The sequence below is a fragment of the Zootermopsis nevadensis genome, unplaced genomic scaffold (assembly GCF_977971745.1).
Source record: "Zootermopsis nevadensis isolate Lab colony 2312 unplaced genomic scaffold, Znev_1.0 Znev_ptg000029l, whole genome shotgun sequence".
Classification (NCBI taxonomy): Eukaryota; Metazoa; Arthropoda; class Insecta; order Blattodea; family Termopsidae; genus Zootermopsis; species Zootermopsis nevadensis.
The window spans coordinates 10,830,166-10,845,730 of record NW_028259161.1 but is presented as its reverse complement, the minus strand read 5'-3'; the positions used below and the strand labels follow the sequence as shown (position 1 = coordinate 10,845,730).

General features: G+C 38.5%; 1 protein-coding gene across 6 annotated transcripts in view; it reads right to left on the bottom strand.

Annotated features, from left to right (window-relative positions):
- The window catches only part of Dhit (regulator of G protein signaling double hit), a 179,302-nt gene that overhangs the window by 81,071 nt on the left and 82,666 nt on the right, over positions 1–15,565 (bottom strand). For all 6 annotated transcript variants that reach the window (XM_087358092.1, XM_087358087.1, XM_087358090.1 and 3 more), the window contains exon 2: positions 5,198–5,442. In XM_087358092.1, coding sequence (XP_087214218.1) covers positions 5,198–5,442 — 245 coding nt within the window. The remainder of the gene's footprint in view (positions 1–5,197; positions 5,443–15,565) is intronic.

The following is a 15,565-nucleotide window of genomic DNA, read 5'->3' as shown; positions in this document are numbered from 1 at the left end:
TATGCAGTTGATATAGCATTTTTTAAAATGGTATACAAATAAACAGCCAGTAATTAATGGCCATTAGAGGCCCAGACTCCGGAGATAATTGAAACGGGGCTTCCCGAATATGAAGCAGACAACCCACACACTGGGCAGAGACGATAGTTAGTTTCAATTACAACTACAAGGAAATCAGATTATCTCAAAGAATGTAATTTTATGCCTGTAACTTTTGCTAACAGTCAGTTCTGACGTCTATTTTCAAATTTACGTGTAATTTACAAAAAGGCAACGTACCGAAAATGTAGCACACTTGAGGTATTCTACAAAGCGAGAGGATTCTGGCATTCTATATTAAGAAGGGTAATGCCTGTCATCCATTAGCTATGTGTCGATTTGCTGAAGGTTTGCCATCTGTTTTGACCATAGTCAAAAGAAACAGGAGCTAAAAACGTAGAGAAGTTTCACTGTATCTTCCTAAAACATAATAGAGAGTTTCATATTTCTCCAAAGGGGCGCAACATTTAAATCCATCATGAATCTGCTTTTGATACATACGCCGTAGTAAGATGGGCTAATTCAAAATTCACTTGACAAATAAATAAACGCCATGTTTCTGTCCTGTCTTCCATCATAGTGATATTCGTAGAAACTAAAACGGATATGAAAAAGACGTCATGTTTCTATTGAATGTTTTCACCATATCACATCTTAATATGTTCATACAGAAAGCCTATAAGTGAAAGTATCCGTATTAATAATGTCTCACTATACTGAGTACAACAATGAGATGTATATTGCGTCTTTAAAACATCTAATACTTTTCAACAGAATACCTTGATTTTCTTTATGAACAAAATCTGGATAAGAAACAAATACACAGAACTGCCATCAAAATACAAATCACGGTATACGCAGATCCATTACAGGATGATAATCATTAAACAAAATAAACTTACAACCATCACACTGTAGCTAGATTCACAGGTGTAGAGGTACTAAAAGCTTCGTCCAACTAAACAGACGAAAAACAGTCCCAATCAATTCCATTGAAAACATCCGCATGTCTCGGACAAACTAGGAGGCTTACAGTTAATTATAAAAACAATGTAACAAAACTAACGACAATAAGAAATCGAGCAATAATTTCACAATCTACCCACTACAACAGCCATGCGGAACAAAACTACAAAATCGAAAACGATTCTCACTTACCATTTATTCCTACACCAAGAAGCAATAACAAGAAACAGAATTATAATGTTCAAAATTGTAAAATATTATTATAATTCTAACTTGTGTGTTTGATAACAAGGTACTGAGGAGAATATTTGGACCCAAGAGAGATGAATTACCAGGAGGCTGGAGAAAGTTGCGTAATGAGGATCTTCATACGTTATACTTACCACCAAATGCAATTAGACAGATGAAGACAAAGAGGATGAGATGAACAGGGCATGTAGCCCACATGGGAGAGAAGAGTAATGCATACAGAGTTTTGGTGGTAAACCAGGAGGAAAGAGACCACTAGCAAGACCTAGACGTAGGTATGAAGATAATATTAAAATGGATCTTGGAGAAATAAGATGGGGTGGTATGGACTAGATTCATCTGGCTCAGGATAGGTACCAGTGGTGGGCTCTTGTGAACACGGTAATGAACCTTCGGGTTCCATAAAATGTTGGGAAATTCATGAGTGGCTGGGCGACTGTTGGCTGTAACCTGTGCGTTACAGTATCTACAGACGATAATATAAGTTACACAACTCTGTATTAAACGGAGATAAAATAAAATAAATTGATCTATGCCTTACAAACACGACGAATACCACTTCCAAATTATCTCCAAAATCAAAAGAAATACTCTTGATAACCAGCATAAATGGCATTACTAACAACAAAATTAATCCGCATAACTCATGGGAACATAAATGTCACTATTATTATAAAAACAAATTTAAATTAATATTTATTATACAACCATTCTGTTCGGGAATATTATTTATATGGATGGAAACATTTTGTCAGCCTTAAAAACAGCGAGACAGGACCTGACACAGATCTGTCGGACGTGGAAAAAATGTTTGACAATCAAATAAATAGCTCGCGAAACGTTCATTGACGCACATTTCACGTATGGGTTGTTTTGAGAGAAGGACTTTGTGTGAAGTACATTTAATATGTATATGACGATTCGGAAACCATGGCTTCAAAAGATTAGTAACTGCTGTATTTGCAGTTTTCAAATTCCGAGGATACTGATTAAAGTAAGTGTACTTCTATAGTAGAATGTACGTATGAGTTAATCGTAAATTTGAACTGAGGAACAAATAAAAAGTAAGTGATGGAAAAACAGTATGGTCTTTGAGATGACAGGTCTCCGGTTGATTTAATTTTTGCAATGCGACAGACATTATAAAAAATATATAAATTTGAAATATGAGTTTGGTTTTTAAACTATCTTAAGAAGGCATGTGATAGTATAAACAGTCATGAAATTTGGAAACCGTTATACGGGGTAAATACATAGAAAGGTCTAACGGAAAGGGCAAATTAGAAAATAGTTGGGTCACAGATGGCAAAACAAAAGGAAAAAAGAAAACAAAAGTTTTCCAAATTTTTAGAGGGAAGTTTTTCATGACCTGAAGTGTTCGACTTGATAATGGATGAGATAAAAAGACTAACAACAAGACAACAGAGTGGATTACCAAAAAGTATTAGAAATAGACCACACAGTTATATGGCAACCGAATGAAGCACATTAAAGAGGTTTCAAATGGTTTATACAGTGAAATTGTGTTCGTCCACATTTTTTTGCCTATCTAGCGACCAACTCTCCAGATCTCTGCCGGACTTTTGTGAAATTATATATTAAGCCCATTTATCGATAAAACATGAATTTGAGTTATATTCAACATTTATGACCCCCGCTTTCTTTCGCTGGCTAAAATCAGGTACATATGTATGCTCTTAAATATTAATAGCAAAACCAAATATTTACAGTAAAGCTTGCAGAACGTAATTATGCAAATACTTAACGTTGTAAATTGATTCTGAGCACAAGCCTTTAATTTATGAACCTGTTAAATTCAGCATAATATTGAAAATCAAAGGATCCATTAGTACGGTTTAATCGTGCACATTTTCCTTCTTGTTTGATATGTGTATAAAGTTCCTAAATTTTACTAGCAGACTAATGGAGATGTAAATAGATGTACATCGGGAACGATCAATAGAAAGCTTCTGTCCAAATAAACAAACTGCAATTACAAAAGTAACCAAGCGTGCCAAGAAAGAGTTCTTCCAATGGCCTCAATATAAACTTTATGTAAAAGAGAAGCACTGACCTTCTCTATGTTCCAATATGACCACTAAAGCCCTTCTGTTTTTCTGGTTATTTAACGACAGTTTTTCAACTGCAGATGTTGTATAAAGCCGAATACGAAGATTCTGATTTGAAAAATTGAGAAAGATGTATAAAGAAGGTCATGGATATTTCAAGATATTTAACGGTATTTTAATTTTTAAGTAACGACTCATTGAACCAGAAGAAAAACTTAAGGCAGCGTAGTCAGCATCACGCCCCGGCAAAGAACCCCGGTACCCACTGGATAGGAGAATGGGTGGTCCCCAGAGCCGGTTTGGTCGCAGAGACTAGAGGAAATATCCTCTGCCTCCGGACAAAAATTAAAACATATTCAATATCCAAAACAGCACATCCACACGTCAGATAGTTGACAACAAATTTTGCATTCTTCTAAATATCTCGTATAACTGAGTATGTTATAAAAAGGACAAACTTTTCTTACTGCAGCTGCAAGAAGAACCTAATCAATTCATCATTGCAAACTAAATCAATATGAGTAACTCTGTAAATGCTCAATATACTATGGACACAGACCACGGAATCTTTGCAGTCAAGAGAAATATCACTGCTGAAGAACGGCACTAGCATACAAAAATTATCAGCTCATTCTGGTCACGTCCAGTGCACAACGATTAACAATCAGTTTAAACACTACCACAATAATGTTTTAGAAGCCACATAAGAGGGGCCAAAACGCTGGTGCAATGTAAAGAAGAACGATGCTGTCAGGTGCTAGAACCGAAAGGTAGGGTGGTAATGAATAATTAACTGGAAAGAATATTTCGGGCAGCAGCCGTGGCCTAACTTGTGGTACTAACCCTGCATTTACAGAAGGGACTAAGAAAACCAGCCAAAACCCTGTCAGGGTAGAGGGTCTCTGTGCGAAAATTTCAATAACTGTAATGACTTACGCCGGTAATACAGAACAAAGTCTAGACCGAGATCCGTTAAATTACACTTAAAACTACCGAATAACCTCGTCCAAGGAGTCCTACCAAAATGTCTATAGATCAAAGCCAACGAAAAGTTGGGACCCGCAGTGCTCAGGCACTTGAAGAACGGGTAGTCAAATTATCTAAGTATCAATTACTACTAAATAAAAATTAATGCAGAGGCATAAAGTATTCAATTCCAACCTCGCGAGATATGCAAACAAAGCAGTTAACACAATCTTATTTGCAATTGTGACCTGCTAGTTCGGTGGAACATGAGCTATGGCGTTCCTATTATTTGTGGCTATGACCCTGAGGTGTTCTCCTTTCAAGTGCGTACTGCAAAACACGAAGGACATAAACAAGTCCCAGAGAATTACGTGGTTATTTGGCTTTCAAAGAACACTTGTAAGGGTATTGCAACGCTGGTGCACCAAGTGGACACAGGTACAAGAGCACTCTGCAGCTGAACAAAATGGCATTCAAGAAGGTCTCGACAACACATTCAATCAATCACAGAGCAAAGAATTACGGAAATTGCTAGGGATTCTCTCTTTCAATTACTTAAGGCCAGGTTATAAATTCGTAATATTATTACATTTCTAGAGTATGAAATATGTTTCTTCATGGCTTCACCTGAGCTCAGCTACTCCGAATACGAAGGGAGTGTCTTGATTTCGGTACAAAAATTTGTATCAAGTGGTTCACGTCCACGACAACGATACGTACCAAATGCCCTGCAATTATAAACACTAGTACTAAAGAACGAAAAAGAAAAGAGATAAAAAGCTACGAATACGAACAAACAAAGTACTAAAGACTAAGAAATGACATAAAAACATATTGGGGGGGGGGGGGGTGACCAATGACTTATTCCTAGTCTCTTGCATCAAGTCTAGAATACGATAATAACTCACCACGAGCAGCTGCAACAGCAGCACCAGCAGAAGCAACACGGTTTGTTCGGGCGCTGCAGCGGAGCCTGTTGTTGCTGCTGCCCTCCTGAGGGCGACTGCTCCTGCTGTTGCTGTTGCTGTTGCCTGTTGTTCTGGTGGGGAGGCGTGGCGGAGTTGTTGCCGGACGAAGTGCTGCCTCCTCGCAGGCGGCACCCCGAGCCAGAGTTGGGTTTATCCCCGCCTGCGGACTCACTCGCGTTGGACATCTGCAACGATATGACATATCACACATAAGCTTTCCGACAGAATGATTTGTTGTAAACACTGTTCTTCGGCCCACTTCCCTCCCTACTTTGATGAGGAAAGCAGGGCTCACAAATTTGTTTACAATTTAGTATCCTGTTGTGAGGAATACTTTTCAGATAAAATATTTGCATTCAGTCAACACACGCAAAAAATGCACCACATTATACAGCATGTTTTGACAGTTTCTGTCATCATGGAGCACTAAAAATATATGATACATCGGTTGATACACATTGTTAACTACCATCCTTAGAAATTTTGTTTCGGTTACAGTGGACATGTGTGTCGACTGACAGAATATTGCAACATTATAACATTCTCACTTGCGCACGTATGCACGTCTTCTTGCTACTTGAGGCTTTTGAGAATATGACTGTTTCATGTACATAAGTTTTCGGCTCACAACATAACATATCCCCCCCCCCCCCAAAAAAAAAAAAACCCCTGAGGCTCAAAGATTCTGTTTAACCTTATGCCGGCACTCTTAATGTGACTATGCGGTTCTAGATGAATTGTCTTCAATGTGCCCTTCAGCAGCAAAATATTGGCTCAAATGTTGAGTCGTGGGTTAGCTCAACTAAGCCATAATACCAACCATTTGATTGAGATAGATTTGGGAGAGTACGCATAGCGTAAAAGTTCTGGGCGTTCACAGAAATTTTACCTTGACCTTTCAGAATATCTACAGCGATGTCAGTGTTGTCTGCGGACAATATCCTTTGCGTGAGCAGGGTGTATAACTGGATGATTATGTCGTCACGGAAGATTCTGCCTCTCAGATAACCGCAATAACAAGAAGAACAAAGTAAATATCATCTGTGGTCATATCGAAATAGCTCAAAAATTATTTAAGCTCCTCTGTAAAGGGGTCGTTAAAAATATCCGATCGAAACAAAAATAGAACTAAATAACTTTTCGTAAAATCTTCCAATATAAATTTTAATGAGAACTGGTTTAATGATTCTCGAGTTGTTTCACGCGTAGGACAGACGGACAAGCGGGGCGATGTTCATATGGGCTCAGCAAAGTCCGAATGCGTCTACAATTTTAACGCCTGCAAGAGACAAATGCTAATGACTGCTGCTGTAGGTAGCTTATACAAGGATCAAGGATAATTAGCGCACGAGAAACAAAAGTCCTTCACTTGACAATAAGAGCGTGGAAGGAGGAAGGCACGATCTTCTAAAACACGGAACTATAAACGGGTTGGCAGGTGAGTTTGTGCGTGCCCTGACATCTATGTGGATATGACATTCAATTTACAGGGTTATGCCGCGACAAAGTAAACTGAAATAATTGTACGACAAGTTTAACTGGAAACATTGTTTCGCGTTTAACACCAACTTAAATGTCCCATTACCCTCGCAGGATCTCTGTGATATGATTTGTACAATGTCTGATAATAAAATTCGCATTATACCACGACCCCAAATAGTACTTTTGAATCACAGCATCCAATAAATGGCAAAACAATCAAGAGGACATAAACTGATTTTAAATGCAACAGCGGCTTGATTTGAACTTTACAGTTCATCTAGCACCCATCCGTAACATCTTGTCTTACTTCACAAGGTATTTCGGAATTACGTTCGAACATGGATAGAATCTTCTACGTCTTATTCGATAAATCAACAGAAGTGAAAGCTAATTTACGCAATGTTATAAGAAAAGACAACGTTTTACAACAGCGGCCAGGCAGGCAAACACAATGGTAATTACGAACTAAAGGAACTTTCACTGACAGACTATGCCAAGCCGAAGATTGTAGTGTTTAACGAATGGTATGGAATAACAGATGATTTCATTAAAGGACCGCGATTATCTAATTTCGTTACCTTACAGTGCAGGTAAGATGAGGTTCTCGCAGCGGTGAAGCGCCGATTGTGGGCTTTTGGGTTGAGACGGGGTTTAGTACTGCAGGTGATTACCAACCACTTACAACATACCACAGAGTCACAACCCAGAAGACCACAATGCAACCCCCTTGCATAAAAAATCTGTTGTGCCATCAGTAGCGTCTTAGCACCTTTTCTCCAATTGCGTTGAAGGAATCTAAAAAAATACAGGTCTACTTCTGTGTAATTACGATAAGGACGTGCCTTAACATACATAAACCTTAGATATAAGGGGGTCACAGCAGGAGCGTTGAATGTCGCGGCCTCGATCGAACCCATGTACTGATGGGTCGTGAATCCTGCTAACCACCAATGCACACCATGCTGAATGGTGTGTACTGGACACAAAAAAAAACTTAGGTATCAAATTTCAAATCTTTTGACAAAATTAGTAGCACTAATTAATATGTGAAACAGCATCAGAAAACAATGAACTTGATTATATTTGCTCAGAACAAGTATGGATTACTAGAACGGACTTCTTCTAGTGCAGAAATGGATTAGGCCTTCCGATGATTCCATTTCAGAATTAACTCTCAAATTACGAAGCTTTTCAAACATTCGGCAAGTCTTCTGGAAAGAGGAAGTACCCCAACACAAAGCCATTATACAGGAGAGCACAAAACAACAGAGAAAACGTCCTGCGCACATCAATGCCCCGAGAGGGATCTGAGCCCGCGACCCTAGTATTTGAGCACTTGTAGACTGTATGGCCCTCAAACATTCATTAAAACGTCTTGTACTGGAGATCGGACCATGTTCATACTTCCATAAGAAAACATATAACATGTCCCTAGAGGGATTCGGAAGAACTACTCCATGGGTACAAGAATGAGCGAAAATGGCGTATTGGTTCCTTGTAAGGAGGTTCTGCAAAGAAGACTGCAGTTTCTGAAACAGGTCGAGCATTCCATCGGTCATGGCTAGATTAGACGGCAGTTAAGAACCGGTGTTGTGAGGGAAGAAGGAAGGACGAAGGGGCTAATCGACCCGAAACGCGATAACAAGCAGCGAACATGCCACGAAGGATTCCCACTGATGAGTACCAATTTTCCGATTTTCTTCAACAGCGTGAGGCTCACCTGTAGCCTGCTTCACAGGTCGAATAAAGGGTAAAGTGCTGACTCTACAATTGTTCCCAAGTCGGAAATTCGCTTCCGTACCACACATTCTTTTGTCTTTTTTTCACCGTTTTTTTGCTACACGTCTAAATACCCCATGCAGATACTTACATCAGCGGACAGAACGTTGGACGTGCAATCGAGATGCCACAAGTTCGATTATCAGCTGCAGAACGTCCATCACGACAGGGTTTCGAAGTTTTCCGACACTCTGGTCTATTTCGTCCCTTCATTACACCTGTAAAATTTCCCTTATTTCTATTTACTTTCTTTAATTATTACATATTTCTTATCCTGATTTTCCTAAGCTGTCCTGCTTGTAATTGTCCTCATCCTTTAGCAATATGCATTGCATTAAGTTTAAATTTTATTCGTTCAGTATAAACCTTTATCTACACAAGATGTAGAGATACCATGGCCATTACTCATGCTTACACAGAAACCATTTCTTTACTAAGAATATTTCATAGGTTACATGAATATCAAACAGGATGCTCTACTGGTTAACATACAAGTAAAATGCTTATCAAGAGGTCTGTGTTTAATGTTAGTTTTCTCATTTCACAGATATCAAAATACAAGACTGTACCAGTATGCTTGAAGTTTATGGAGATGTTAGCTACACTGATGTCTCCTCCATAAATTATACGACGCCTAGTCGTTGCATTTCAAATTATATATGAAATGCTATTCCTTATAGATACAAATGTAGCTCACTGTAGGTACGTACGTAGGTAAGCTACTAACAGAGGCAGTGCGCTACGCTTTGAAACGGGCCTGAAGCTACAGTTTCTCTAAAGCCTCTGTGTATCCCTGGTTCAATAGCATCGGCTAACAAAGCGACGTTGTGTTACCGCAGGCTGACGCAGCAGGAATTGACCAAGTTTTTACACCCAACTAACTGTCTAGTAGCAGGTCTCAAAGGTTCAACATCAAAGCCCGCCACTGGACCCTACCATGAATCATCTGAATACAGCATACATCACTGCAACTTCTTTCAAAGTTGTTATATTTCAACCCCTGTTTCGGTCTTCAGAATGGCCACAAGCCAAGAGGACTTCCTACTAAAATGTAGCATAATAATAAAATTGCACGATTAGAATGTAAAAATCAAAGTTACTTTCAAAATAATTTCTCTTATTCCTTACCTAACAAAATGATCTTATGCCACATTTCCTACGCACCTTATTTCCATTTCTTTGTCAGTGGTTTTGCACATTATATTACAGCTACTGATGTCTTTCTTTTTATTTCCAGCTATAACAGTTTGAAATTATCTCGTTCCGAAATCAAAATTAATATTTCAGTCGAATTGTGGGACTTGCAATACATCTTCCTCCAAGTGTGTAGGTGTACACAACTTCCCATTTTCAATATAAATCAATTATATCCAAAAGCTGACTTCCATTTTTAGTAGGGTAAAGTTGCCTATTTTCGTGATATCGCCAATTCCGTGATACAATCTTCAGAGCAGTATTACGGAGCTAGGGACCATGTAGGAATGTTCAGTTTCCACTCATAAAGATGGTGCAAGATGTACCGTTTGAATGGTATGTCTTATATCACGCTGCCATGGCATGAAAAGTAACTGAACAAGACTTTCAGCAGAACCGCGTGTGATCGCCACGTTTGTTTGTGTTGTGTGCTTGCAGTTTTGAAAACTTCTAAATTAAAGAGGTAAATATATTTACATCTACTCCAAAACTATGTTGTGTTGTTCTCGAATATGCAGCGATCTGATATATATAGGATTTTTGACTCTCAGCTTGCTCTCGAGGGGTCTAGAACTTTTTCAGTTTCGCTATTTATTTTCAGTTTTGTATGTTGTGCATCATGGCATCAGAGACACAGGTCTCTGTACAAATACTATAAGCCGTATATTTGAGTTAAATATGTTTTCTCTCGTTAGTATGTGACTTTCTGACCCTTTCTCCAACAATTTTGTACAAAAGTTGGACACATCTACCAATATTTGTAAGGTTTTTGTAAGCGAACTAAAGGCCAATAAAATCTTCTGGGGCAATCATCCGCGTTAACTGGTTATCGTAGTAAACCGATGTTTCGGGAACCAACTCCGTCCCCATCATCAGGGTTCTTATGCGACTGAATATCTCGGAAGTCGCCCCTGATGATGGGGACAGAGTTTGTTCCCGAAACGTCGGTTTACTACGGTAACCAGTTAACGCGGCTGATTGCCCCAGAAGATTTTATTGATTGTACTCGCCGCGAAAGTCTCAAATCCTATATCGAACTAAAGGTGTTTAAATTTATTTAATTTATTTTCAACTTGTTGTGAAATGGACAAGAAAAACAATAAACTATTAAAGTTGCAGAAACTAAGCATGTGTCCTCCATGGAGTATGATAGTAGGACGTTGGAAGTAGCTGTAAGGAAAGTTTCACACGAAGACTATGACTGATTGGGGAAAGTCCTTGATGAACATGATCTGAGGAACTGCCCTGACAGAATCTCGAATTGTGATGAAACAGGGCTGATGTTTGTAACCTCTGGATCCAAAATATTACAAGCGTTGGTAAAAAATATTTTTGTCGACGTGTTTAGGCAGAGCGAGGCACTACAACAACGGTCCTATGCTGTGCAAATGCTGCTGAAAAATCTGACGCGGTCCTGATAATATTCAAAAGGCGTGCAGAACACCCCACAGTTGAAAGATGTGCTCATCTGGATGCTACAGTTGGAGTCAGTCCAAAAGGCTGGATTGAAAGCAAACTTTTCTAGAAATGGTTGGAACAGTTCATCAAATCTCTGCCTCCAGCTCGGCCAGTTCTCTTGCGTATGGGCTCTCATGCATCCCACCTGTCATCAGAGGCTCTGCACATTGCCAAAGAAAATCAGATCACAATTCTAACATTTCCGTCACATACGACTCATGTGTCCCAGCCTCTAGATGTTGGTGTTCATGGCTTGGTATCATAACAAGTGTGAAAACCTTGCTGATAATTTTATAGAAGGCAATTATATATGCTCACAATGTGAAGAATAGTAGTGGATCAGCCTATAAACACAGGGCATTCTTCAGATGTCATATAGGCTACTCTGCATCACATGGGAGCCAGTTTTTGTTGAACACTGTAATTTCAATATGGCATGATATGACATAAAACAATTATGCATATTTAAGGTATTTTATGTCATTTACTTAATTGACACGTAATTAGGAAACCGCTCACGGAATTAGGATACCACTATCACGGCTTTGGGACCCTTTCGCACGGAAATATGTTAAACAGTATACTGTCCAAATCGAGCAGATGTTCGTCTTGGAAAGTACTTAGATACATAGGTCAGGGTTTGGGTTTTAACTCTAAAAGCTTATATTTAGTTTTAACCGGAAATATATTTAAAAAACAACGGGAAATAAAATATATCACGGGATTAGGCAACTTTACCCTACATATTTTCAACGCATTCCTAATGTCATGACTTAGAATCCTCTCTTATAAAATGCCTACTGCTCCTTCTATCCATCGTTTATCAATGTCCTTATTTCTTAACAATCACTACTCTCTGTCGAATCGTATGATTATAAACGATGTGATACAATGAGTTTTTTTTCAGAACAGAGTGTGAGAAAAGTTTGTTGATACCGTGAAAAACTTTCACTTTACACAACACAGGGGAAGTTTGTCTTAAATTAATTCTTTTTTCTTCGCCGTTTATACAATCAAAATGGAAGGGAAATATTACAGACAGAATTAAAGGGTGCTCTTAATATTAATCTAAAGCCACGCAAAATCAATAAAGCTGTTTATTAAATTCTCGTTGAAATAAATACGCAACAGAAGTTCTAACGACTCATTTGACCAACAACATCCCATAAAACGTGTCAATAATATGTCCGTAAGCGATAAACAAAATCAGGTCAACGCGAGACCTCCTGTACACGAAATAAAAGCACCAATTTATAACCAATGCAGCCAATAAACAGCAAGCCTCGATCTCCAGTCCACAAACTTCAAGTGGCTGTATTAGTGGTGTGAACAGAGTTGTCATTTAATGACAGCTGGATAAATAATTCACTCACCAATAACACATGGGATCCAGTATTCTGTATCTGGAAAATTAAAATCAGTTAACCTCGAAAAAATGACAAAGTATAAAAAACGTATTTCTGACCAATCATATTCATACGTTAACCATCAAAGTCTAAGTATCAGGTCCGGATTAAATGGATCGATGCTTTCCAAGAGCACGCCATTGTTCGTACCTGCGTCTCACAAATCCAGTCCACATGCTCACAGCTTATTTTTTCTTTTTCAGCATCCTGTTACTTCAAACATTCTTCTAAGCATAATAAATTCTTCTCGGGTTACCACCCACTTCAGCACCCTGAGGACGAGAACAAAGATGGTTCTCGAAACGTTGGTATTTTTCACCTTTCAACCACCTGACACGGCTGGTAGCTCGAGAAGAATTTATTATACTTCCAGATGATACATTATTCTGAGGACCCCGGTTCTCAAATACCTTCAATCTATGTAAGATTTCGGGTTCTCGTGGCTGCGACTATGAAAATTGCTGTCTTCTGAGATGTTGCGCTGTGTCGTCTGGTAGTTTACCGACATTTCGGAGGTGCGTATTGCCTCCACCTGGGCGATCTACCAGACAACACAGCCAACACCGTAGATGGCAGTCATTTCCATTAAATCTGTGTTTCTTAGGGCGAGAGTTCAAGCATCATACCCACACAGAACCTAAAGACTATAACAGTAAATATAATTATTTTAAACAGGAGAAGGATAAGCATAATCGCAGTAACAAGAATTAAATTAGTAAGAATGTGATAGGTGTAACCCCTCAGAGGTTCCTTTCAATACTAACTGCATCCATACCAAAGAATGAACGACATTTCAAAAGACAATATCTCGGTTCCTCCGTGCAATGACATCACAGCCATGTACATATGTCATGTAGCTCTCCTTCAAAAATGAAAAGAGCGAAACGTAGCTAGCGAAGAGAAACAGCAACCAGATCGAGCTACAACCTCAGACCTGTGCTTCATCAATACGTGGGATTTAAAAGGTGGGAGGACAGACAGACAGACAGAGAGAGAGACTCAGAATGAGGTTGATGACGTCAACAGAACCAGTTCCTCCCTTATTATCACCCCTGACTCTATTACGACCATCACGTGTTGCAATCAATATGTTTAATGCCACTTGAAACACAACTATTCGCACTAAAAATAAGATCCGCTGCTGTTAATGTTACGTAATAATATTAAGAGACTTCAAGTGTGCGATTGTATGTTCCCGAAAAAAGTATTTTAACTGCTGTCTCCCAAAGAAATTGGTCTTATTACAGGAGTGTTTAATTGTAGACAAAACGTAAGACAGCTGTAAGAAATGACGTCCGGACTGGCGCAACTATTATTTACCTTAGAAATGTTGAAATTTATTACAAGAGATTATCTGTATGAATAAATGCTTCAGATTTATAGAAAGTCTACACATTTTGATATTCACTCCATCAATGTCGGACTGCCATCGCTTAAGAACAAGCCGTCACTTAATCTAATAATCTTTACATATCGATGGTGGCCTTCTGGATTATAACGACGCATGGGCGTGTAGACAGATTGAAAGACACTAACGTTTTGGAGGAACGTATTGTCTACTTCTTTAGGGCATACAAGGTTGATAATTTACGTACTCGCCATTAAGCTCGAAACACTTAATTCGTCGATCTATCTAGTCCCATTCGTGCTATCGAAATGCTCCTCCTCAATTTTTCCGAACACATTCATAGGAATTTATATTATTTACAATTGTATAAATGACAACTTCGAACATTTATCAACATTGTCGCATCCTTACGAAAATTAGTTCCTACTGGGACGCCACGAGCACAGTACCAAACAACAAACTGTCCTTTGTTCTAGCGTACGCGACTCCTTCCACTGGGATGACAGATTAAAATTGTTCGATGGGACCTCATAAAATTTATTTTCTTTAGAGTATCGTATTCAGTTCTATACATCTCGCCGTATAGAATTGTTATTGGTAAAATTTGCAATTATGACATTTCGTCACATTTTCATGGGCGAAATGGATAACTTCCGACCGTCTCATGAAACGAATTTCAGCTGATATTAATCTTGCACCATCCGTTCCCATCACTTCATGCTTCACTGCCATACGATAATGATGGTCCAGCAACTGACTTATAAACTCGAATTCCCGAAAGCAATGAGATCTTCAAAATTCGACTTATGGTTCCCAGAATTTGATGTAATTGACAGATTTTAGATTCAGATAAATTTCTCTTGTGTGAAATAGTTTATACTCTAGATATTTAAAAGCATTAATTTCTTCCACTTTTAATCACACAAAAGTTAATTCAAAAGGACAGGCTAAAAACTGGGTCACCATGGTCTGTTAAAATCGAACGTCGTACTAAAATGCCATTAGAGCGAATATAGAAGTACAAGTTTTGCTTTAATTGGCAATGTTCGGTACTACTAACACGCTTTCAACTTTTTTCGACCCTTTCATAGATGTATTTTATTTACAATTCGTCGTATCGGCGTAGTAGATCAGCTTTCGTTCTAGTCACCAGAATAATTTGATCGATACTTCAAGACTGAAATAACGAGAATAGACTTCAACATTATTTATTCCATACTCAAAATATCGTAATCCAATCAGAATTGAAGACATTATAATCCCTATAACTGGTCTTTCGCAGACATTTTCGAAATATTATAAAAATGCTAATATGTTCATGTTAAAATGTGTTAAAATGTTAGTGATATCAAAATTATGTAAAATGATATATCTAAACCGAAGTTATGAATCAATGGCGATGAAGCATCTCATTGCTTCACACTATTCTGATTGGGCAGTGCCTCGGACAAGCGTTTACCTACACGAGCTTCACTGCACGAGGTATTTAAACATCTAATTACCTAACCTAGTTTCATGGGTCAGAGGCTTTCTTAATGTTTACAAATAAACGATGTATTGTTCAAATGCACATATATTTTCCTTCCAATATCTGAGGAATGTTAAATGCTTGTGTTCACTTGAAAAGGGATAATAGCTGTA